This window comes from Halichoeres trimaculatus, unplaced genomic scaffold, assembly GCF_033239565.1.
Source record: "Halichoeres trimaculatus isolate MK-OKI-2021-1 unplaced genomic scaffold, fHalTri1.1 fHalTri1_scaffold_21, whole genome shotgun sequence".
Classification (NCBI taxonomy): Eukaryota; Metazoa; Chordata; class Actinopteri; order Labriformes; family Labridae; genus Halichoeres; species Halichoeres trimaculatus.
This window is the reverse complement of record NW_027437199.1, coordinates 4,523,313-4,546,330: the sequence shown is the minus strand read 5'-3', so window position 1 is coordinate 4,546,330 and position 23,018 is coordinate 4,523,313. Positions and strand designations below refer to the sequence as shown.

The 23,018-nt window shown below is 38.0% G+C and overlaps 1 protein-coding gene across 1 annotated transcript in view; it reads right to left on the bottom strand.

The window, feature by feature from the left end:
- Positions 1-632: 632 nt before the first annotated feature.
- Positions 633-23,018, bottom strand: part of LOC141810385 (plexin-B2-like) — a 243,342-nt gene continuing 220,956 nt past the window's right edge. The window contains exons 26-43 of the mRNA XM_074697867.1: positions 22,087-22,182; positions 21,402-21,538; positions 21,212-21,312; positions 19,296-19,525; positions 17,199-17,380; positions 15,919-15,985; positions 15,164-15,310; positions 12,527-12,604; positions 12,227-12,305; positions 11,906-12,006; positions 11,452-11,533; positions 10,914-11,065; positions 10,590-10,750; positions 7,044-7,191; positions 6,170-6,234; positions 5,969-6,044; positions 5,019-5,093; positions 633-4,786 (exon numbers count right to left, since the gene is read on the bottom strand). Coding sequence (XP_074553968.1) covers positions 4,682-4,786; positions 5,019-5,093; positions 5,969-6,044; positions 6,170-6,234; positions 7,044-7,191; positions 10,590-10,750; positions 10,914-11,065; positions 11,452-11,533; positions 11,906-12,006; positions 12,227-12,305; positions 12,527-12,604; positions 15,164-15,310; positions 15,919-15,985; positions 17,199-17,380; positions 19,296-19,525; positions 21,212-21,312; positions 21,402-21,538; positions 22,087-22,182 — 2,082 coding nt within the window. The 3' untranslated portion in view covers positions 633-4,681. The remainder of the gene's footprint in view (positions 4,787-5,018; positions 5,094-5,968; positions 6,045-6,169; positions 6,235-7,043; positions 7,192-10,589; positions 10,751-10,913; positions 11,066-11,451; positions 11,534-11,905; positions 12,007-12,226; positions 12,306-12,526; positions 12,605-15,163; positions 15,311-15,918; positions 15,986-17,198; positions 17,381-19,295; positions 19,526-21,211; positions 21,313-21,401; positions 21,539-22,086; positions 22,183-23,018) is intronic.

The window sequence follows — 23,018 nt, the reverse complement described above, 5'->3', positions numbered from 1 at the left end:
GACCACTGCAGAATAACTGCTCACTGTGGGTTGGAATGAACATTAGCACAAACAGTTTAGCACCAGTGTTATAGAGTGATACAGCTCGAGCTAAAGGCTAATTAGCCATTAGCACGGGCTGTATCACTCTCCCGCTTACCTTTCTTGTGCTCTTCTGTCCGTTTTCTGTTTGATAGTTAGGCTCCAGTGTCCACCACCACTACAAAATTAATCAGGAATCGCTTTTAGCAGAGAAAAACACGGATCTCTTCTCTCTACTAAACTTCGTCAGTCGGCGGTGGTCGACCCAAACCGGAAGCTAAGAAGTAGCCATTTAAAATCGCACCAGCCAGTAATCTTATTTTAAAGTGTGGATTACGATCAGGCATATATCCAGAAGGGAGCTTGTTCAAGATCACTTTCAAACTCCTCACTGCCCCTTGCTAGTTGATCATAGGAGAAGTTTTGAAACTTGACAAGAAAATGCAGTTTGCTTTGAGTTCTCCCCCAAGCCGAGCTAATGACTTCACCTCCCAACACAGTTCAACCCACAAAAGTGCCTGAAGGAGGGAAAAAATACAAAATTAAAAAAAGTTTTAAACAAAAAAAAAGAAAAAAAAAGAGCAAGATTCCATTTGTATAAACATCTTTAATTGGATATTTGGACTTCCATAGTCTGGGTTTTGTGCCCACTTCTCTGCTTCAACAGAAGAGTCACTGACTTGGGCTCCAGTCCAGACCAGTTGGTTCCTGGTCACTCATAGTGCTGTTTCTTATTTGCTTCAAAAGTCCACAGTTGGTCCAGTCCATCCAAACCATTTAATTCCTACTATCATGTTACAAGAATAAACAATGGGATAGCTGTATTTGATGTACAAACTGTAATACAATGATATAAACACATTTAACCCTTAATGTTGGTAAAAACATCAGTACCACAGGGTTCTTCCAAACATCCATAACCTCTCAAAAGTGTTGTTCTTGTGCCTCATAGAACATAAAATTCAAATACACGTCAACACACACCGTCAAACAGCGGACAAACAGGTCTACATAAAATGAAGACTCAGTTCCCTGCACCTACCCTTCATCCAGTCATTACACATGAACACGTTCCTGTACCTTGGTGCCTCTGGAAATCACTCAAAATAACATCACATACACGGGTCACATCTTCAAACAAGTACTAAACTTCTGGAGCGAGGGGAATTTACAGCGGGTTAGTTAAACAGCCCAAACAGATACTGTAACTCTCTCTGTGGTTTGTAGTTTAATGTGCTGAGCTGAGCTGTTGCACAGAAACAAAATTGTCAATGTTGATTAAATTCTCTGGGAAATATCAAGAATTCAACAAAGTAATGGGAAGAAGTGGGTTCAAATTGTCATGACACAGGGAAAAGCAGCACATGTCCTCAAAAAAAGTTTTAAGTGATTGGCAGAGTCTGTAGTTTGAGTTACTGACAGTGGTACAAGAGCGCCAAGGAAGAGCGCTAGGGCTAAAGATTGTTTTGCAGCAACTTTATAAACCACTTGAGTGTTGTTAAGTCCTTCCTAATTTTTTTGTTACCATCAGCTAGTTTCAGTCATTGCTTATTTAGATATCTGTAATTTTTAAAATAGCAAGTAGGATACCTTACGGTCTGTGAAATCACCGACCATCTTACTTCCAGCTAAGCCGCTAACGCTAAATGAAAGTGAGAAAGTCACTATATGAAGGGTTTCCTGTTTGTGCCACCAACTGTTCCTGTCTTTACTCCTACATCACTTAGCACCACTCCTTTCGCTTTGCTGCAGGTAGCTAGCTGGCTAACTAGCTAACGTAGCTAGCCCCACGTTAGTTCACAGCATTCAAAGATAATTCCAACCTTTAAGGCTTCGGTCTGTTGAATGACTTATATCACTCACTGTTCTGAAAAACAAACTTTAATCTTCAACTTTAATGGGGCATCCTTCAACGTGCCAATGCTAGAATTTGGAGACAGCTAGCTACTGTATCAAGCTAGCAAGCAAACGTTGAAAAAGAAATGCAGATGAGGGGCTTTTGTTTTTCAATGTGTAAGAAAAAATATATAAAAAAAAGTATTCTACACATTTTTGTTGTCAAGACTGAAAAGGACATTTGCAGTTATGCTAACTCGACTGATTATCAGCCTAACGGCGTTAGCATGGATGTTTCATTTAACGAGTAAACTTTACGTTCATTTTTAAGTTTTTTTTTACTTTAAGTTAGGATTGTAATCATTATTATGCAGCATTTATCAAGCTCTCCTTTCTATCTGACTCTCTGGGGATCAAGTTTGAAGCTTTTGTTGATGAATTAGTTAAATTGATGCTACCAAGAATGGATTTTATCTCATTGTAGCAGTCTGCAACAATTAACTCAGGCTTGTTTTACAACAACAAAAAAGCAAATGGAGCCAAAATGACCTCTACAACAACAAAAAAAAAAAGCTGTGACTGACCAACCTCCAGTTTAGGAACCACAAACATGAAGTAAATCTTCTGCAAAGTGTTTATTCTTTTGGCTTTTACTTCCAAAACTACTTCCAGTTCTACTCTTTAAGGCACTCGATGGTGGCGAAAAGAAGGCAGAGAGAAGCTCGTGTTGGCAATGAAATAGAGAATTTTAAAGAGATAAACATCGTCCTCTTTGTGAATCTCAATGTATCATACTGTACCATTTAGAGATCGAGTAGAAATGAAAAGTCTTACATCAGAAAATTTCTTCAAGCAGGGTGTTAAGCTTAACGGCTCCCAATACCTGGGTGTTAAATTATCTGACGAGAGCTCAAATTTCAACATTTTTTAATAAAAGTACCACCAAGTTTTTCATATACTGTTCCACTGTTTGTTCCACTTGTTTCTCAACTCATCACACAACTCAAATGACAACGTACAGGATAGTTTCTTGACAATATTTGGCACTAAAGAGTCTTTCATAAACAAACTTCTGACCAAGAGATGCTTACAAGAAAGCTTCTAAAACATTAAAAAACAAAACAGCTATGATGCGTTTATTTCAGTCTTTGTATCAAGAAGTTACGTGGTACCAGAACTTTCCCATACGTCCATCTTAAAGTTCAAGGAGTACAAAGATGCAGCACCGGCCTTTAAAGTCGTATTGCTTCAGAATTTAAAGATGCAGTTTGTGAGACTGGAAACCTTGATGGGATCAATAAATCCACCTAAACAGAAAGAAAAACAAAACAAAACAAAAAACTTCTGCAGCAAAAATCTCCCCTTCCTGAAGGCCGGGGGAAGTTCATCCTCCAGCTTACAAACTGCATATTTAATCTTTGATATTAACTCACGCTTTACATAAAGCACATCGTCTGGGCTCAGAAGGCAAAGAATAATGTAAATATATGATGACTCTAGTGTGACAATGATTATTATATAGCACAGGAGATAAGAAATTACACTTTAGTGGTGTAATGGCACTTAAACCCAAAGACTGTTGCAGGAATATTTCGTTTTTTTCATCGACAGTTTTCCCTCCCATCACTTTCTACGCCAGGGTTTGTGCAGTTTCATAGCAAAGCCAGAACATGATGACAAACGTATTGATGTAGGCAAAAAAAATAAAAATCACACAGATTCTAAAAAACTTAAAACGTAGGTGTCTTTAGACCACATGATTACAGGTCGCCATGATTTTTCACAGGAAATAAAAACAAGTTGGGCAATTCGCACAAGGCGCAGCAACAATACACACACACACAGGATACAACATCATGGACCACCCTGATAAACACTGTACAGCAACAAAAACTAAGTGGCACTGTATCAGCTTGATAAAAAGATAAGTTTCATGTCGTAAATGTAAATGCAAAGCCTCTGCTTAAAGCCTGCATGGAAAGAATAATACTAATCAAAACAACAGTGTCATCAGCGTAGAAAGACATCATCTGATACGAAAAACAACATTTGGCCATGATTTTTGGACTTAACTCATCGTACCCTGAATTCACACTCCTTACTCGTGCCATGAAGATAAACCATGACCCCTGACTGGGCAGTGGTGTGTACCGTAGTGGGTCAAATATTAGCATTTCTGTGCATCAGGATGAAAACTGTTCTCTAACTGCTCTCTAAAATCAAATTTCCCAAGAAAAACTGACCTCAGATCAGGCAAAAGCCTTACGGTTAGTGTCACAAAGCAAAAGATGCTGTGCTTCCATGTCAGGCCTTCATAAAGGTTTAGTGGTAAAATAAAAACAAAAACGTCAAATTACTTCACTTAAATTCTCCAATTATCCAAAACTCTCCATTGCTTGTGTGACACTTATCACCCAAGTCTTTGAACGTAAAGTTGTGGTATAGAGAAGCCAAACACAGAAACAGCCAGGACAGAGCGCCCCCCAGCTGTGATTATAAAAATCACCCTTTGATTTCACAAAGCTCCCATTTGCAGCCACATCACGGTCACCATTTCTCCCTCCTCGGTATTGTTTTAGGGACATGACCGCTTCCACCGCTCTGGGTTTTCTTCAACACTTCATTGGTCCATTAACTCCTCCCCCTGCAGTCCTTTTATGGTCAAACAGCTGACTGTGGCTCACTAGCTCCTCCCACCTTAATCCTTACATGGTCAAACATTCAGCAGAGTCCGTGAGCTCTTTCTCCTCTGAGTCCTTAAATGCGAATCCCGCGGTTTAGTCGCTGCAAGCTCTGCCCCCTGACCCCTCCGTGAGGTCAGAGGTCAAAGGTCGGTGACCTTGTTCTCCAGGGCGGCAGCGATCTGTTGGAGGCGGAGGGTTAGCTGTTTATTCTGGGCTGCTGGGTCGTCGTCTAGTGACTTGATGATCTGAGGAAGAAAATAAAAGATGATACTCAAATTTTATCGTAAAGTCAGGACGCACTTTGGGTATCGTTTCTGTCCTTTAAAAGTTAGCTACAGCATATATGTCAGTGCAACAAATACACGTACGAAAGGAAATGTGTTTCATAATGTTAAAGCTATATTTTTTGATTTAAATTTTCTGTGGATTTATAAAGTTATATGTAAGTCCACTTTGAAGAAGAAAGGCATCACTCACCACATCGTAGTACTTGCTGGCATACTGGTACAGCTGATGTAAGGCCACCTGGGTGTTCAGCTTGTCTGTGTGTTGCTAATTAGTAAAAACAAAAGTGACAGATTGATTCACCTTTTTAAGAAGGAGACCATACACAATATATGATTCCTTTTTCATTATTATTATTATTATTCATTCATTTATTCAGTCATGTCAACACCAAATATTGCACCTAATATTAACATTTCACACAAAATAACAGAATCAAGAGTCATGTGTTGAAAAAATGACTAAAAGGCATAGGCAGAAGCAGACTGCTTATAAAGGCCTATCCTTTGTAATCAACTTTTTAGGCTACCTACCTCCAGAAAAGCAAAGAAACAACATCACAGATAATTAATCACTCGTATAAGTTTCAAAAATTGCTTTATAAACCATTTTACTTAAAAACAAAAAAAATGACAAGTTTTTAAATTTATGCTGACATCATTCCAGAATTTCTATTCAGAATATCACATTTAGAAAATTTACATTTCTTTTTAATTTATCTATTTATGTAAATATCAACCATCAATTAATTAACTTGTTTATTGATTTGGTTTTTTTTTTCAATTTAATTGTATTTATTTTGTTCCATTATATATTTTTTCTTTTTTCTACTTCTTTAAATTTTATTTATTTATTTTTATTTTTATTTTTTAAATATATATATATTGTTACATTATACATTATATTTCTTTTTGTCTATTTTTTTATTTTATTTTATTTTTCCAGGTAATGGAGATATAGACAGAGTTAGAGGGGCAAGGGGTATTGTGAAACTGTCCAATTAAATGTCTTGTAGCAGTCATGTCTTGACTAAATTTTGGACTAAAATATCAATTAAAAAAAAATATAATAATAATAGATACATGTAAAAAATGTATACAATCTATTGATTGAAAATGCAAATACACAATTGTTATTCTTACCCTGGACACCTCAGCAAGGTGTGTGTTCATGTCTTGGTCACTGACTGGAACCATCTGTCTGATGCCCTTGTAATAACTGCAAAATACACACACACACACACACAGCTGAAACCTCATATTTATAAGAATTAAACAGCAAAGAAATTTTTTTAATAATATGAAAACAAGTTGTTTTCTATATAAGTATTCTAAAAGACTCACTCATCCACCATCTTCTTGTACGTGGAAATCTCTTTTGCATAGAGCAGTTTGTTGCTGGGAGACTCCTGCAGGGAGAGGAAAGGAGATAAATGAACATCTTCATTTACAAAAAGCAACACTAAACTATTCCTGCTCGCTTAATTATCCTAAGGCTGAGAAGTTCAAACTGTCCCAGCTTTATTTGGTGATTTAGTGTTGTAATTAACTCTTCCTGCCAATTTAAACCAGCGCTGCCTCTTTGACCTCGACTGTCTGAGAAACACTTCCAAGTTAGGACACACTCCATAAATCCACTAAAAGACTTAAAACTCCTCTCATACTTCATGATTATACAACTTTTAATCCTCCTCTGTGATAAATAACCCAATGCTAGTTAAAAAAGCATCTACTGTATGGAAACAGGACCTGCTAAAAGGAGATTTGGCAGTTTTCAGACCATTTTCTCCAAAAGGTGAACAAATACCTGCCTGTAGCTCAGAGCTAACAGCTAAATCCAGAGATTTTATGGGGTCTTTTTCTCCTGATGGCTTTATTTCTGTTTCTGTTACCCTATTAGTTCCTAAATTGGCTTACATAATAGTTTCAGCATGTTCCATCAATCAGAAAAACAAATTATCAACACCAAAAAATCTAATTTTGCACTGAGGAGATTAAAAAAAAGAACTAAAGGAACAAGCAGATTTTCAAGCCAGAAAACCAATTTTAGAAGACAAGGATGTCGCTCTGACTGTGATTTAAATTAGAAGAAGGCCAGCTTATTGAAGCAGTAATTATTAATGAGGAGGAGATGAAAAATACTTCTATATGTGAGAAAAATAACAATTCAAACCCCTCAATCTAGCCCAAAGAGAAAAGTCTGCTTTAGTGGACTGACTCTGCTGAGTTTGTGCTCCGTCTTGGTGCAGGCGTCCATGAAGGTCTGAGAGATGACGTGCAGCGAAGCGTCCACCACCTCCGTCACGTGGACGTCGAAGATGAAGTGGGGGTTCCTCAGGATGTTCACCCAGAAGCGTAAAGGCAAGCTGAGGACGCAGGAAAGACTTGGGTTAGGGTCTCTGCTCAGTGCCCCTGAAACTGAATGCTCTCAAGAGTTTGAGAGAGCAGGTTTCAGGGGTTTTCAAACACCATTAGCATGATACGACAGTGATTTGTCGCCTTTTACATCATGTTAATTGCCTAATTACCAGGCTTATCATATCATATATGCATTTCATATTGTAAACATTTAAAAACTAATTTGCAGTTGTGCATTAAATGAATTAAACAGCATGTTCTGTGCACAAAGAGATGCTTCATTACAATCAGTTAGCATCTCTGTTAGCATGACTTAAGCACAGATGTCAAGTGCTCAAGGCTAAGGCTGAACGAATGTTTTTAAGGAACTCAAAAAGCTAACGTTAGCTTTACCAGTTTACAGTCTAGTTCATGATAATCCTAAATTGGCAGATGCTAATTTTTTTCCCCATGAAATGTTGGTTTTTAGCATTAGCTTGTCAACATCCAGTGTGTTATTAAGACCGTGAAAGAGGTTTTTGTTTATTAGCTTGAAATATAAACTGTTTTTAATAAATCCAAAAAACTAACGTTAGCTTTACCAGTTTACTGTCTAGTTCATGATAATCCTAAATTGGCAGATGCTATTTTTTTTTTCCAATGGAATGTTTGTTTTTAACATTAGCTTGTTTGCACTAAATTCTTGTCAACATCCAGTGAGTCATTAAGACCCTAAAAGAGGTTTTTGTTAATTAGCTTGAAATATAAACAGTTTTCAATAAGCTCAAAAAGCTAATGTTGGCTTCCTAATTAAAGCGACAGATGCCAAAGTAACTCAAGAAATGTTAGCTTGTTAGCATTAAACTGTGTTTTATTAAACTTTGTTTCATAACCTTGAAATGTATGAAAGTTAGACTGTGTTAAAAAAAACGCAAAAAGCTAATGTTGGCTTCCTAATTAAAGTGACAGATGCTAAACTTACTCAAGGAATGTTAGCTTGTTAGCATTAAACTGTGTTTTATTAAACTTTGTTGTATTAGCTTGAAATGTACGAAAGCTAGACTTTATTAAAAAAAAATGCAAAAAGCTAATGTTGGCTTCCTAATTAAAGCGACAGATGCTAAACTAACTCAAGGAATGTTAGCTTGTTAGCATTAACTGTGTTTTATTAAACTTTGCTTTATAAGCTTGAAACTTTTGAAAGCTTGACTGTTAAAAAAATAAAAAACTCAGAAAATGTATATTAGCTTTCTTATTGATGTTGCCGATGCTAACTTTCAAATCTGTTAGCTTGTTAGCATTAAACTTGTGTTTACATCAAGTGTGTACAGAAGACCCTCAAAGTGGCTTATAAGCTTGAAAGTGTTTCTTGTGTCACATGTGAAGCTAATGTTAGCTTCTTCATTTGACTGAGAGATGCTAACTGTTTAACCAGGAGCTGATTGGTTTAGCTTACATGTGTTTACATCCCACTTACATAGACATCAAGTGTATGATAAAAACTGTTGTACAAAGTTTGAAAAGTAAACACTTGACGCTAACATTAGCTCAAGCAGAACATAAGCCAGCGTTTGCTAGCTGCTTAGAGAAGCTACATTAGCATCTGACAGCTAAAGTTCCCATTAAAGTCATGGAAACTTAACATTTACCAACACAAATCAAAAAGTAAGGACTCAGGAACAGGATGAGTTCCTTATTATTGCTTTAAAGCTGGAGTCTAATTGAGTTTCAGTATTCACGCTCCACTTCTGTCAATTTCCGACACTTTCCGACTTTTTTCTAGACCTGCTGACACACAGTTTCCGATCCCTTCATCTATTTCTCAACAGATCATAACCCTCCTAAATAATTCAGATCATGTTATAAATATTTCATCCTTCGCAGGTCTCGGTGTGTGTGTTTCTCTGATGATTGGCAGGTAGAGCTCAAGGCCGGTTTGAACGCAGGAAAGAAGCAATATTTCTGTCCCTGCGTCTCCTCTTCTCTCTGTCGTTATTTATCCGAACTGATAACAGATCAGGCTTTTAAGTTGTCGGGTGTGTGGTTTTATAGGAATGGAGACACAATCATGTTTTAATTTAGCTGATGAGTTTTAACACACACACACGGCTTGAGCAGCAGCAAAATTGTTCCTCTTTGTAGGTTTTCTTATCAGGTTGAACATCCAGCTGAGATTCAGAGAAGCTTTGAAGAGAAAGTGTGAATCAGCTTGAGAGCCAGATATTAATTTATGAGCAGTATGATCCATAGGAGGCAGTTTAAGTGACATTAAAGGGGAGTTTTAAGGGTTTTTTTTAGCGTAAAGCAGTGGTTTTTAAAGTGTGAGGCGTTATTTTCCTTGACTTTGTCCTTCATAGCGTACGAAGTGATCGTCTCTGTGTGTCAGTGGCAGCTGCTGGTCAGTCAAGGAGGGGAAGCTCATTTTTTTCTGGCCTACATCATGAATTTGTTTATTTATTTAAACATAAATTCTACCCTCTGTTCTTTTTCAAGAAAATGATCTGTGACCCTGTCGTACCAACCAGGTGTTTTTTCCAGGGATTTTACCAGTGTTCTCTCAACGCTCGTTGTTTTTAAGAAAGGTAAACTCACTGGGGATTAATAAAACCTCCGGATTAGTCCAGAACAACTGAGAAGATGCTCCGGTGGAGGGTTATACTTCAAGATCTCTGACTGGCTCATTTCACTGTCAATCAAAAAGGGATTCGGCCTCAGACAGATCATCCAATCATCATGCAGAAGCCCAGCGTCCAGACCAGCCCACTGCCTCATAGACCCCCAGAGACGCTGAGCGTCCGAGGGCGGGACAAAGCCCGGCGTTTATCCAATGACCGTCCAGTTTCCACAGAGGAACAACCCACTCTATGTTTTGTTAAAGCGTCCGACTGTGTTAAAGCGCTGAGACGCTGCGGGGATGAATGAGAAGGAGGTGGAGCCAGTTACCTGTGATAGGAGCTGATTCTGAACAAAAGATGAAGGAATTCTAGCGCAGATTTTGTCAATGAAATGTTCACACAGCAGCCAAAAAAGAAAAGAAAGCCTCCGTCTTTCTGTTCTCGCTCTGTTTAGCTGGAGGAGTGGTTACCAGTAACCAGGGTATGGGTAGTTTCTCTGCCATTCTTCTGCTGAGTGCGAATCTGTATACGGCTAAACTTGGGAACACTCATTGAGTCAGGGGCAGTGCGCGCCGCTGAAATGTTCGCGCAGGAGGAGGGAAAAACAGCAGGATGGGATTTGATTGGTTTAACAGATTGGATCCTAATCCTTTTTCTCCTGCTGTAGATAGCGGATGTTATTCGCTCTCATTTAAGAACACATCATGTATTGCTTGCCATCGGGACATATAGATCATTTTGACCACTATAACAAAAAGTGTATCTAAATCAAACTACCAATTATACCTTTAAAACAAGCGTATAAAACAAACCTGTTGGTTTTCCAGATGTGCAGCGTCTCTTCGTCTACGTTGTCGTGTCTCAGCGCCTGTTCGTCCAAGAAGTCGAAGAAATATTTGACGGCTGGAGGAACGGTGGAGCTCGAACCCAACACGCTGCGGAAAAAATCATCTACAAACTGCTGCAAAGTGCCCTGTGAAACACACACACACAACTATTTACAACACAGAAATTCATGTTCCTTTTCTGGATTGTGAGAAAAATATTTAACAAATTTCATCACCTCTACCAATCATGAAAATATCACATTATCATAAAGTTGGTGTATTTTCCTCGTGGATAACCTGCGGTCGTACCTTCACAGACAGCAGTCGGGTCAGGTAGATCTCTGTGATAGCTTTGGTCATGGCCTTGTCCTTCATGCTGCCTCGCTTCGACTTCACCTCATCGATTTCATCCGCCGGCCTCACCAGGTGGAAGGTGTTGTCGTCCTCCAGCAGAGCGTTTTCTGTCAGAAAGAGAAAGAATTACATGAAACTTTATCAAAACGTAAAAAAAAACAGAGCATCAACAGAAAGAAGAAGAGAAAGAGGAAATCAGCAGCTGCTAGGAGACTTTACATGTTCACCGTTTTATCAGTTAACTCTGGGGTAGATCTGGTTGCTTTTGAACAAATCATTTTCTATAAACTACATTTATTGTACATCTTTTCCTTAACTTAAATGTCTTTACCTTTATTTTCTGGCTCTGATGCATGGATATAAACAGAAAAACACATTCAGAAATGAAACACTGCATCACGTGACGTCTGCTCTCGTTGTTCGAGGTGTTATAAAATCATAAATACTTTACAAACATTGTCTCAGCGCGGATCTGTGTGGTGTGTGTTCTTACTCTCTTCGTGGCTGTCCTGGTGCTGGTGGAAAGACTGTGTGTGCAGGACTCTGGACAGAACCAACGTGGCGTTATCCCGGACCTGAAACAGGAGACAAAATGAAACAATAAATCCTGATTTTCTGTAAATGAACTCCGCCCACGGTTATCTCAGAGCGCTTTGTCTCACTGCGGCTCTCTTAATGTTTAATTTTCTGTAAATGTCAGAGGGGAGGACTGGAGGAGGGTTCAGTTTCTGTTGTTTTGCTGCAGGATGAGGGAAAATCCCATGTGGGCTGACATTTCTTTGAACTCCTGTTTTTTGGACATTCAGTGAGAAAAGATTGGATTTAATTTGTCTCAGGGAAGCTGGTATGGAGCTTTCTGTGAGGTTTTCTGTCTTTTACTTCCCAAAAACACAAGATTTCAAGATACAAAAATGTCCTCATGAGCTTAATAATCAGAATAAACTCACATTATAATGAGCAAGAGTGTTCAGTCTCTTCCAGCGTCCTTCTTTCTGAGACGTCAGGTCGAGGTCGGACAGGATCTGACCTGTAGAGCCGGGACGCCACTCTGTGGAGGGATGACATCATTGATATAATCAAAATAAATCATTTTAAAGAGCTTCAAACACAAAAAACTGAAAAGTTTGCTTCCTTGCAGTTCACACATTGACCTGCAGGGGGAGACAAACCCCTGTTTTCTAGCTGTTGTATCCACAGGAGGCAGCAGTGTCATTTATCCGTCCCCATATTTAAGATAAATGGTTGAAATTTTGATGTTTAAGTCTCACCGAGTGCGACACTCTCCACTTTGGGCCTCTGAGAGTACGGCAGGTTCCTGTACACCTGATCGATGATTTTCTCTTTCACCTGGAGAAGCAGGAAGCTCAGGTTTAGACCGACAGATTAGCTCCTTTACATTTCCAAAGGGAGTTAATAGCTTTAAATTTTTGGCCTATTTAAAAATAAAGTCATGTCCAGAGTTCAGCTGAAACCTCACATCAGAAAAGTCACGCCTGACCAGGAGCCTGAGATAATAAAAACATTTCATCCCCGACACCGGGATCTGTGAAGCAGGAAATGAAACACACCTGGGAGATAGTGTCACAGTTCAGCACCTTCACCGGAGTCACATCTGGTCCCTCTCCGTGCACCAACACCTGCAGAGTCTGATACATCACACACACACACACCTGTCTGTCAGAAACACGCTCTGCAGTGGAGCCTGTTTGCCTCTCTGAGGCTGCAGCTGATGATTGTTTTTATTATTGATCAGGTCGCTGAATTTTTTAGTTCAATCGATGAAATGTCAAAAAGAGGGAAGAGATTTCTGAGCTCAGTTTCCTTCAGCACGAAATGACACATCAGACGTCGGCAGCTCCGTCAGGGACTCCAAGGTTTTCAGCCTCCCATCGTTATTTGTTGATTTAATTAGTATAAAATGATGTTTTACTTAAAAAATACTCTTTACACGTCTCATTATCGATCAAAACTGTCGTCCAGAAGTTTTTAAAACTGTTAAAATACATTAAAGTAGGAGGGAGGCTGGTTTAACTTGTGCACTGCAAAAAAACTGAAATCTAATCACACGTTTTGTCTTATTTTAAGTAAAAAAAATTCCTGTTATACTTAAATTGAGCCACATTCAACTGGTCAGTCCAGAAAAAATGTATTTTCAAGTTGTTTAAAGACAAAAATGAGGTCTGAATTGCTTGTAACAAGAAAAAAAAATCTTCCAATAGTACAAGAAAAATTTGCTTGAAACTAAAACAATGTCTTAATACAAGTAAATTTTCTCTTGTTCCATTTGCAGATTTTTTTTACTTGTTACAAACAATTTAGACATAATTTTTGTCTTTAAATAACTTGAACTAAACATTTTTCTGGACTGGTTAGGTGAATTTGGCTCATATTGAGTCTAAAAAGACATTTTCTACAAAAAATAAAACAAAAACACTTGATAAGATTTCAGTCTTTTGCACTGTGGTTTGATCATATATCCCATATTCAGGACAATTATCAGCGATATAGACTTCCTCCACCCTCTTCTTCCTGTTTCTTCTACAGCTAACATCCTGTCCTCTCAATAAAGACGTGAAAAGCCCCAAAATACTTAGGGGTGCACTGATCATCAATCTTTAAAAAGCCTGACCTGCTGATACCGATTTTTATTTTTTATAACTGACAGCATAAACCTTCTATGATCCAACCTCTTTTATTGAACAACACCTGTGAAACAATAAAATCTTTATGTTTTAACTTAAACAACCAATAAAGTGTCCTGAGTTTTAGGTCTCAGAGTAAGAAGCAACAATGGCTGGCTGTCAGACCTTCCTGGAGGTTTATAAGATCTGTTTCATATGTAAGGATGGGCTGATCACTGATCACCCAAAATTAAGGAAATCAGCACAGATTGATCAGTGCAGGTCTAAAATTAATCCAACAGAGATAAGATTTAATTCCAGCACTGTAACGAACTACAGATCAGCTGGTTTTAAGGAAATGAATGAAATACTACTGGGAGTGTGACTTCAGCTGCTGCAGCTTCTACACTGGAAAAAAATGAAATCTTATCAAGTGTTTTTGTCTTAGTATCAGTGGACAATGTCTTTTTAAACTTAATCTGAGCCACGTTCACCGGATCAGTCCAGAAAAATGTCTTATTTCAAGTTATTTAAAGACAAAAATGAGGTCTGAATTGCTTTTAACAAGTTTGAAAATCTGCAAATGGAAAAAGAGAAAAGTTACTTGTATTAAGACGTTACAGGAGGTCCTCGACTTACCTGGTTCTTGACTTCACTACGGCATTAAATATATGTACATAAGAAAATAGAGCACAGCTACGCAGAGCTACCATAGACTGTATATAGAGTGGACAGCGGGGCTCTGTCATTTACCATTGTACGGTTTTGAAGCCAAAATTCCCTGTCAAGTCTGTGAGGCATTCTGGGAAAATCTGAGTCGAGCCGAGTGACAAAAATTCTATAATTTTTTTTCTTTTAAGAGTCTAATCACTTCTTGACTCTACCCCCTGTCATTTTTTACAATTCCCGAAAAAAATACACAAGAACGTCAGTTGTCAATCATCATTAAACGTGACGTAAAGCCTCATTTTTAACCTCCCATAACTAATGAAAACAAAACCTTTCCGAATAAAGAGGACTTGAATACAAGGCAGCCAAATAATATCTTCACATCACTACAACAATCAGATGTGAGAAACATTTCTGCGAGGAGTATTAATTTTGACCACAGCCCATCTGGAATGACTGGGAAGATGGATTTTTTGACCTTTACTGCTGCCAGCCACCAGGGGGAGCAGTTTTTGTGGAGACCTCACTTCGACACATAAAGGAGAGCAGGATCTGTTTTTCCATGGATGTAAATAATGTAATACATGTATTTGGATGGTTATGTAGAGATTAAGGGGGTATTCAGGGTAAAAATCCGATTTACGTGGAATTTTGAGTTAGGACGTAATTTTGACAAAATGTTCCAGCAAATTTTTGCAGATTTTTATACTTGTTACAAGCAATTCAGACCTCATTTTCGTCTTTAAATAACTCAAAAAATACATTTTTTTTGCCTGACCAGTTGAATGTGGCTCATATCAAGTGTAATAAGACATTTTTTACTGAAAATAAGACAAAAACTCTCGATAAGATTTCAGTTTTTTACGGTGTATCTTCCCAAACCGTGCAGTATGAATGTGTTTTGTGTCCACTCACCAGGGTGGAGTACTCCACGTCGTCTCCCAGCAGCCCCGTGTCGTTCAGGGTGTATTTGGCTTTCTTCATCTTGGCGTCCACCGGACCTTTCTCCACCTGATGCTTCAGAGCCTTAAACAGCTTATACAAAGGCTCTCCGGCTGCGTCCTGGAGGAAAACACATCATCAGACTTTATTTAGCCTCACTTAAGGTGTTACACAGCAAAAAAAAACAGCTCTGGGTTTGATATTAAAGAAAAAAAGTTAAGAATGAATAAAACTTTATGAGTTAGCTGTTAAACTTGGAGCTGAAATAAAACGCACAGGTTTGAGTTCTGTTGTTTTCTGGAGTTTTAGTACCCAGAAACTTAAACATTTTTGAGATGTTTTCAGATTTTTGGACAGACTTTGTTCAAGTTGAGGAAGAAATTACATCATAAAAACTTCCTCTGGAGCCAGAGTGTGAACAAAGTCTTCAGACGAAGAATCATAAATCATCAAAACACAGAACATCAGCAAAACACACGAGCTGCTGCTGTTAAAATCAACGTCATGAAAAAGTCCAAAGTGAAGAAAAAGAAAACACAGACAGAGCAGAAAAACACAAAGAACAGAGACAGACGGCGAGCAGGCAGGCGGGCGGCGGGCAGAGGAACGTTTCCTCCAGTCCATTATCAGTGAAGAACAAGAGAAGAAGAAAAACAGGAGGAGACAAGAGAAACAGATCGAAGGGAAAGTAAAATAACAACACAGAGGAGCGAAGGAATGAGTGTTACCCGGAGGAACTGATAGAGACAGATGGACATCCAATTACAGAGCATCCTCTCCACCACCGTCTCCGACCTACATACACGAGACGAGAGGAAAAACACATCAGCACAGAGCACAAGATATTCCTTCATCATTTTAACTGTGAGCTGTTTGTGAAGATGGAAGAATCAGACTTTAAATAGAACAAATAGACGATTAAAGCTGCAGAATCAACGCTCTAACAACAGACCTCCCACCGGCATCTGCAGGGGCTCAGTTTTTACATCAGCCTCTTTAATATGATCTAAAAACTGCAGCTTTTCTTCTCTGTGATACTGAAAGTTGAGACTTTCTTCTTATTTTTCATTCTTTTATATCATTATCCCGCATATGATGGAAAACATGCCTTAACAACGCGCTGGAGGCTTAATGTCCTCTAGATCCTGTTTCACTCAACCAAAATAAATCATTAAATATTAAAACATTTAAAAGATTACTGACAAAAATAACCTCGGAATTGTTAAGAAATACATTTTTACAAACAGAATACATTTGTAACAATATTTTTGCTTGTCTTTTTTGCAAATAAAATAAAAATATATGTCATATTTCTGTAATTTTTTTTAACTTTGCTAGAGTTAAACTACTTGACAAATAAAATCTTTTATTGCATGAAATAAAAAAACCTTGATGCTCATCCTCTGAATAAAAAAAATACATGAAAATTAAAAACATAAATAAAATAAAACTCTTTCACTATCAAAAATCTCATTATCTGTAATGTTCCTTTTGGAAGGAAGGTTCCTGCATGTGTAGCTGCAAAGCAGGAAAGTCTCTTTGTTTATTTTAATTTTTATAATTTTTTATTTTTTTTATTGTTTCTGTTTTTATTTATTTATTTATTGTTTTTAATTTTATTTATTTATTTATTGTTTAAATTTCATTTATTAATTCATTGTTTTAATATTATTTATTTATTCATTTATTTATTCATTGTTTTTAATTTTATTTATTTATTTATTTATTGGTTTTCATTTTATTATTATTATTTTTTTAATTTTATTTATTTATTGGTTTTAATTTTATTTATTTATTTATTTATTTATTTATTTATTTTTTTTATTTTACTCTCTCTATGTCCTCTATGTCCTTTTAATCACTGTGTGTCTGTTTGTTTTAAATTGACTTTTTGAGTCTGCCAATAAAGGTGATGATGATGATTAAATATGTTAGCGTTTCAAACCAGCAGAAGGAAAAAAATGTTCAATCTAATTTATAAAAAAAATGAATAAATAAAACCCCTCACCGCCTCAGCATCAGTTTGGGGTTTTTGTTCTGCACGTGTTCGTCCATCAGCTCCAGCAGCAGCGTCCTCATGATGTCTGTGTAATATTCCAGTTTGCCGTGCAGCGCCACCGTCAGGAGGGAGGCGAAATAACCACGAGCCCGGGCGTTGAAGTCCGGACGGCTCTCCAACGTGCGGATGAACTGGAGGCAGAAACAAAGAGAATTTTGATTTATTTTGACATTTCAGTTTGTTTTTAGATTAAGGAATATTTAAAGTGAAGGGAATCAGATCCTATTTTAAAAAAGAGTGATTTGTATTTTTCTTTTTTTAAGCTTCTGTGGAGTTTTAATTGGTAACAAAACAGAGTGACTTTAGCTTTGTTGCTTTTATATGAAATACTAAAGTAAACCAGAGCGTCAGTAAAACTACTTTGCATTTCTTAAAGGTTATTTGTGATGTTTAAAGCCGTCAGCATGGGGTAGGCATTTTGAGCGGATCATTACTTTGTTTGGCTCATTTGTTGGTCAGAGACACCAAACTGGTTTTGTCTTCAGTGATAATTTTACTACTTTTGCTCCTGTGTTTGTCTGGAGATCCTACATGTAACCATGGCTGCATTGTTTACATGAGAAATCAGCTGTTAGCAGCCTGTAGCATGTCAATGCTAACGGGTGCAAGGCCAGATGTTTCCCCACAAGGTGAGGAGAAGGAGGTGAGGATGACGCGCTGGTTCTCAGGTGTGAGCTAAGAAGTGACGACATGGACCTGTCCTTCCATCCATCGTTATTGGGAACGTAAGATCTATCTGCAATAAGATAGACAAGCTAGCCGTGCAGCAACAGAGGAGATAACAGAAGGCAGAGCAGCATCATGCTATTCACAGACATGGCTAACAGAGCTAACACCAGACACCAACGCCACATGTGAAGAGCTTCACCTGCTGTGAGCAGACAGGATCCAGGAGACAGAGACTGAACAGACTGCTGAAGAAGCTCAGTCCTGGACCCTGAGGAGGTGGAGGCTGGCTGACTGGACAATGATGGACAAGCTGTCATCATCTATTTTCTTATGGAGCTTTTTACACTTTCTATACACTTTCTTACTTTTGTTTTCTTGATTGCTGCTGTGACTCCTCCTGAATTTCCCCTCGGGGATAATTAAAGTATTTTCTATTCTACTCTAAACTGCAGTACTATATTCGACCACTCGAGGCAGGAGTGCACCACAACAAAGCAGCAAGTCAGGCTGATGTTTAAAAAGCCATCCAATATTTATTCATCCAGTTATTTATGTAATCATTCTATAATGTGTTTACTTTTTCAAACTGACTTTCTGACTTTTCTGGGTTTTTTTGTATTTTTTTTGTATTTTTGTTTCTGTTTTAAGGATTTTCTATTAATAAATCAGCATAGATAACTCTTCAACCATCGATTTAAATAAAATTAAACAATAAAGAACATTTTAGATCCTCCATCCTTTAATGTAAAATCCACAATTAAGTGAAAAACAAAACTAAAAAGTTGCTTTTCTGTGGTTATAAGAGTGGCTAGTGCGAAGAAAAATGTATTTTTATAAAGACTTTATGCAGAAAGTTTGAGCTGATTTTAAATTTCATATTTCTGCGGATAGTAAATGGTTTAAATGTCATCATTTAAGCATCTCACTTGAATCTGCGTGTTGAATAATAAAGACCGACTCTCTGCTCCTCTTAGTTTAAAGTTTTTAGCTCCGTCTCCTTCAAACGTCTCCTGTTCATCAACAAAACGATTCTGCCGCTTGCCGTGTTTGTGTTTTCCCCTCCGTCAGGGTCTGTTCAGGTTGGCAGCATTTTGAATCAAGTCTTATTATTCGGAGGTCTCCGTCTGATTGGGTTTTTATTTTGAAAAGAATTGATGCGTGTTGGGTCTGCGCGGGATGTCCGTGGGTCTTTTTTTTGGATTTGTTAAAACTACTGGAGCTTAAAAGTATTAGACTGCTGGAAGAAATCAAAATCGACAGGGATTCATTTTCTGGAAAGTAAGAGCAGAATTTCATTTCCTTTGACAAATGTTCAAACCCTGACGGGGAAAAGAGGAAATGAGGAAGATTAGAGAGGAAGAGGAGGGTCGGACTCACGTTGATGAGGAAGGTTTTGCTGTTCAGCAGGTTGGAGAACTGGTTCAGCGCCTGAGCGACGATGGCTCTGCGCGCTTCTGGGATCTGTAGTTTTCTGGTGATCATGGCGTCGTTGGCGCCGTCCTTCGAGGGCAGGAAGAAGTTTCTGTCGGTGTAGGTTTTATAGTCCAGGAAGGGGATCCGGGCCTCGCTCAGGTCGCTGGTGTGGTCCTCCATTTCTATCATGAGATCTGACAAACGCACAGAGAAATCAGAAATCAGATACAGGCATCTCCTCTTTACATCCACTCGCTTTAATTAAGACGAATCCCTTATCTTTGACTCTCTTTGAAAAGTTTTAAATAAGATCCAGCTGACCTCCCCCAAAGCTCGATACCAGATCTATCAGATTCAGCTGAAAACACTTCACCGCGCTCCTGAAGGGACGTTTCTGAAGTCTGAGCCAAAGAGCTGCTTCTGCTGAGTCTTTTTGGCAAGTTTCACATTATGTAGATAAAACTTTCCAAAGTGGTGACGTCCTCTAATCTGAGAACAGGACGAGAAACAAGGCGCTGACAGAAAACTCAGCTGTGCCTGCTGCTCGGCTTACACGCCAGAAACCTTCAGACGGGTCAAAGAAAGCTCAAATATCATCCTCTGTTACTCTGTGATGAGACTTAACGAGATATTCTGACAGCTGCACAGCCTCTAAATCTGTAAAATAAACAGAAATAAAGTATATTTCTGATGATTGTGAAGCCTTAATTTACACAGACCTTTGAGTTGTGAGTCAGTTTGATCACTTTTCTCTTCCTGGAGGTAAGTTTTCATCGTAATCAGCTCCAAATGTTAAAATTATATATTTATTTTTTTCAGATTTAAGACTTTTAAAAGTCACAAGAGTGAAAGTTTGACAAACATTTCTGTATTTGATTAATAAAGACATTTCAAACAAAGCAGGAATGGTCTGAATCAGTGGGTTTTTCCAAATTGATTGTTACGATAAAATGATCACTAAGATGTGATGAAGAGAGACAAGAACTCTGAAAAAAAGACATTTCCACAGTAATTAGATATAAAAACTACAAGTGGATGCAAAAACAACAGTAAAAGAACACGGAACAGCTAGAAAAAACAACACTTTACAACTTTAAAAGGACGAAATATGCCAACATCATGACACAAAACAATAACAAAGAGAAAAACAACATGGCAAAGTTATAAAAACAGCTGCAAAAGGACATTTCTGAATTAAAATAGGACATAGATCAACAGAAGAGGAACACAAAACATCTAGAAAGAAAACAAAAAGAAAATCAACGTAACAATAAAAAACATAAACAACCATGAAGGGACAAGCTAGCTCAAAGAGACAACAAACAACAACAAGGAGACACTTCGTACATATTTTTTTCTTTTGTAAGAGCAACTTCAAAAGAAAAAAATTCAACAACAAAGAGACACAAAGTATTTCTAAAGACACTTAAACAACTACGAAGAGACAAACCAACTTCAAAGGAACCACACAGACAACAACAAAAAGAAAGTTTCCAACAAAGGGAGACAAAAACAGCTTCAAAGAGACAAAGTAAAACTATGAAAGAGAAACAAAAAACAACCAGAGAGTTAAACAGAGTGACACAAAACAACAGGAAAGGATTAAAACAGAAGTACAAAGAGACAAATCAACTTAAAGGGACTACAGATAATCACAAACTAAAACTTTGAAAGAGAAACAAAAACAACCATAAAGTTGTAGAAAATGACGCAGAATAATAACGCAGTAGAGAAAGACAACAAATAAACACAAACAACAACAAAGAGACTCATAATGACTACAGAGAGACATGAAACCTGCAGCTACAAATGAAGAAGGCTCTGAACGACCACAGCTGGAGACAAAATGACAACGACAAATAGGAAACCATGTGACTTACCTGTGAACTCTTTCTTGCAGCGATCTCGAACGCTCTCCTCCAGATTCTCCAGCTGGTGTTTCACCTTCTCGTACTCTCGCTCCGCCTGCTGACTCTTCCTCCTGATTGGACGAATTCACACGAGTCAGTGAACTCAAAAACAAACCTGCTTTTACCATTTCTTAAGACGCTTTAAACGTTTCGCACAGACCTGTAGCAGTAGACGGAGATGGCGATGAAGAGCAGCATGGGCACGATGACAGCGGGGATGATGATCGCAAGCGGGATGTCGTCTTTTCTGGCGTAGTAGACCGAACCCACCATCCACTCGCCGTGACCAAACTTCACCTGGAGAAAGACGGAAGTTAAACCGCTCAAGACGGGAATCCTTCAACTTTTCCTGCACTTCTGGAATCCCAGGGTTGACGAAATACTTTTTCAGGTGAAAGCAAAGAAACACCTTTAAAATATGCAACTCAAGTAAGAATCTTTTCTGTTTTCACTGGATATCTTTGACTTCTGAAGGGTCTGTCTCCGTCTGATTTCAAAGCAGCTTTGCTAAAATCCTTCTTTGATGGTCATCAGAGGAAAGATATCCTTGGAAATGTGAGAACAAATCAATACCTGTTTCATGTCTGTGTTTTCAGATTTGAACAAGTCATGACTCAAAGGAAAACGGAGATTTTTGACTTTGATTCAATTTCACATTTTGAATCTTTGCTTCTCTTTTGACTCTCTTGTGCCCCCTTGTGGAGAATCGAGCAGCAACATGTTGGTTAAACGTTTACTGAATTATCACAGCCACAGATCGAACATTAAACTCTCAAATCGTGCAAATCTCAGCGTGAGACCTCACATTACGTTTACAGAAAAACGTCACTAAGTTGTGTTTTTACCACGAGCTCCAGCAGGTCGTTGGTCGTGTCTCTGCGCTGGCGTTTGGATCTGGATCTGGGCTGAGATGAAGGAGCCTCCAGGATTAACTTATCATCCTAAAATAAAGACAAAATGAAAAAGAAAACAGTCGTCAAGCTGGAGAAAACTTTCCAACTCCACTGACTGTGGAGGTGGAAAAACTAGTGTGGTCACTTTTAATAACATATGATGAAACTCAAAGGGTTATTTTGTGGTTTGATTTATGCACCAATAACGTACTTTGGAAGGAAAGAAGGAGAAGAAAGTGTGTATCCTAAAAATTCCTGTATTAACAAAACTTCTTTAGGGTAGAATTTATCTTTTGTTTCCCCAAAAAGTGTAATCCTCCCTCTGTTCTTCCTTAGTATCTCTGTTTTTACACAATATCTCCGTTCTTTAACGTCTAAAGATGTCAGAAAACACAAATAATAAATAATCTGTGTTGTATTAATACATTTATTTTGGTCATCTCTATCATTCATCAACACAATATCATGTATTCACCTTTCTTTCTCTTCAAAATGCCAGAACTGATTTCACATCTTCACATTTCTAAAGTTCAAGCTGAGTGCACGCCGCCTGGTGAAAGGTAAATTCCTCGTCTAAAAATAAAAACCCCCAGACGTAGCAGATTCCCCAGGGGTTTAAAAATCTTTGCTCAAAGTACCCGTTCTGTACAAAAAACAGTCTGTGAGTGATACAGTGAGTCATAACCAAGAAGTGACCCCTGTCAAGAGCGCCCCCTGCAGACTGGCTGCAGTATATGCCTTAAAGCTTGCCTCCTCTTTCACAGCAGACAGAAAATGGGTCAGTTATTTTTTTTCTTGAGTTTGCTTTCAGTCTTTAAAGTAAGTTTTTTATCATCCTTTATAATCTTAAAGTGCTCATTTTCCCATGGAGTTGAGTTCAAACG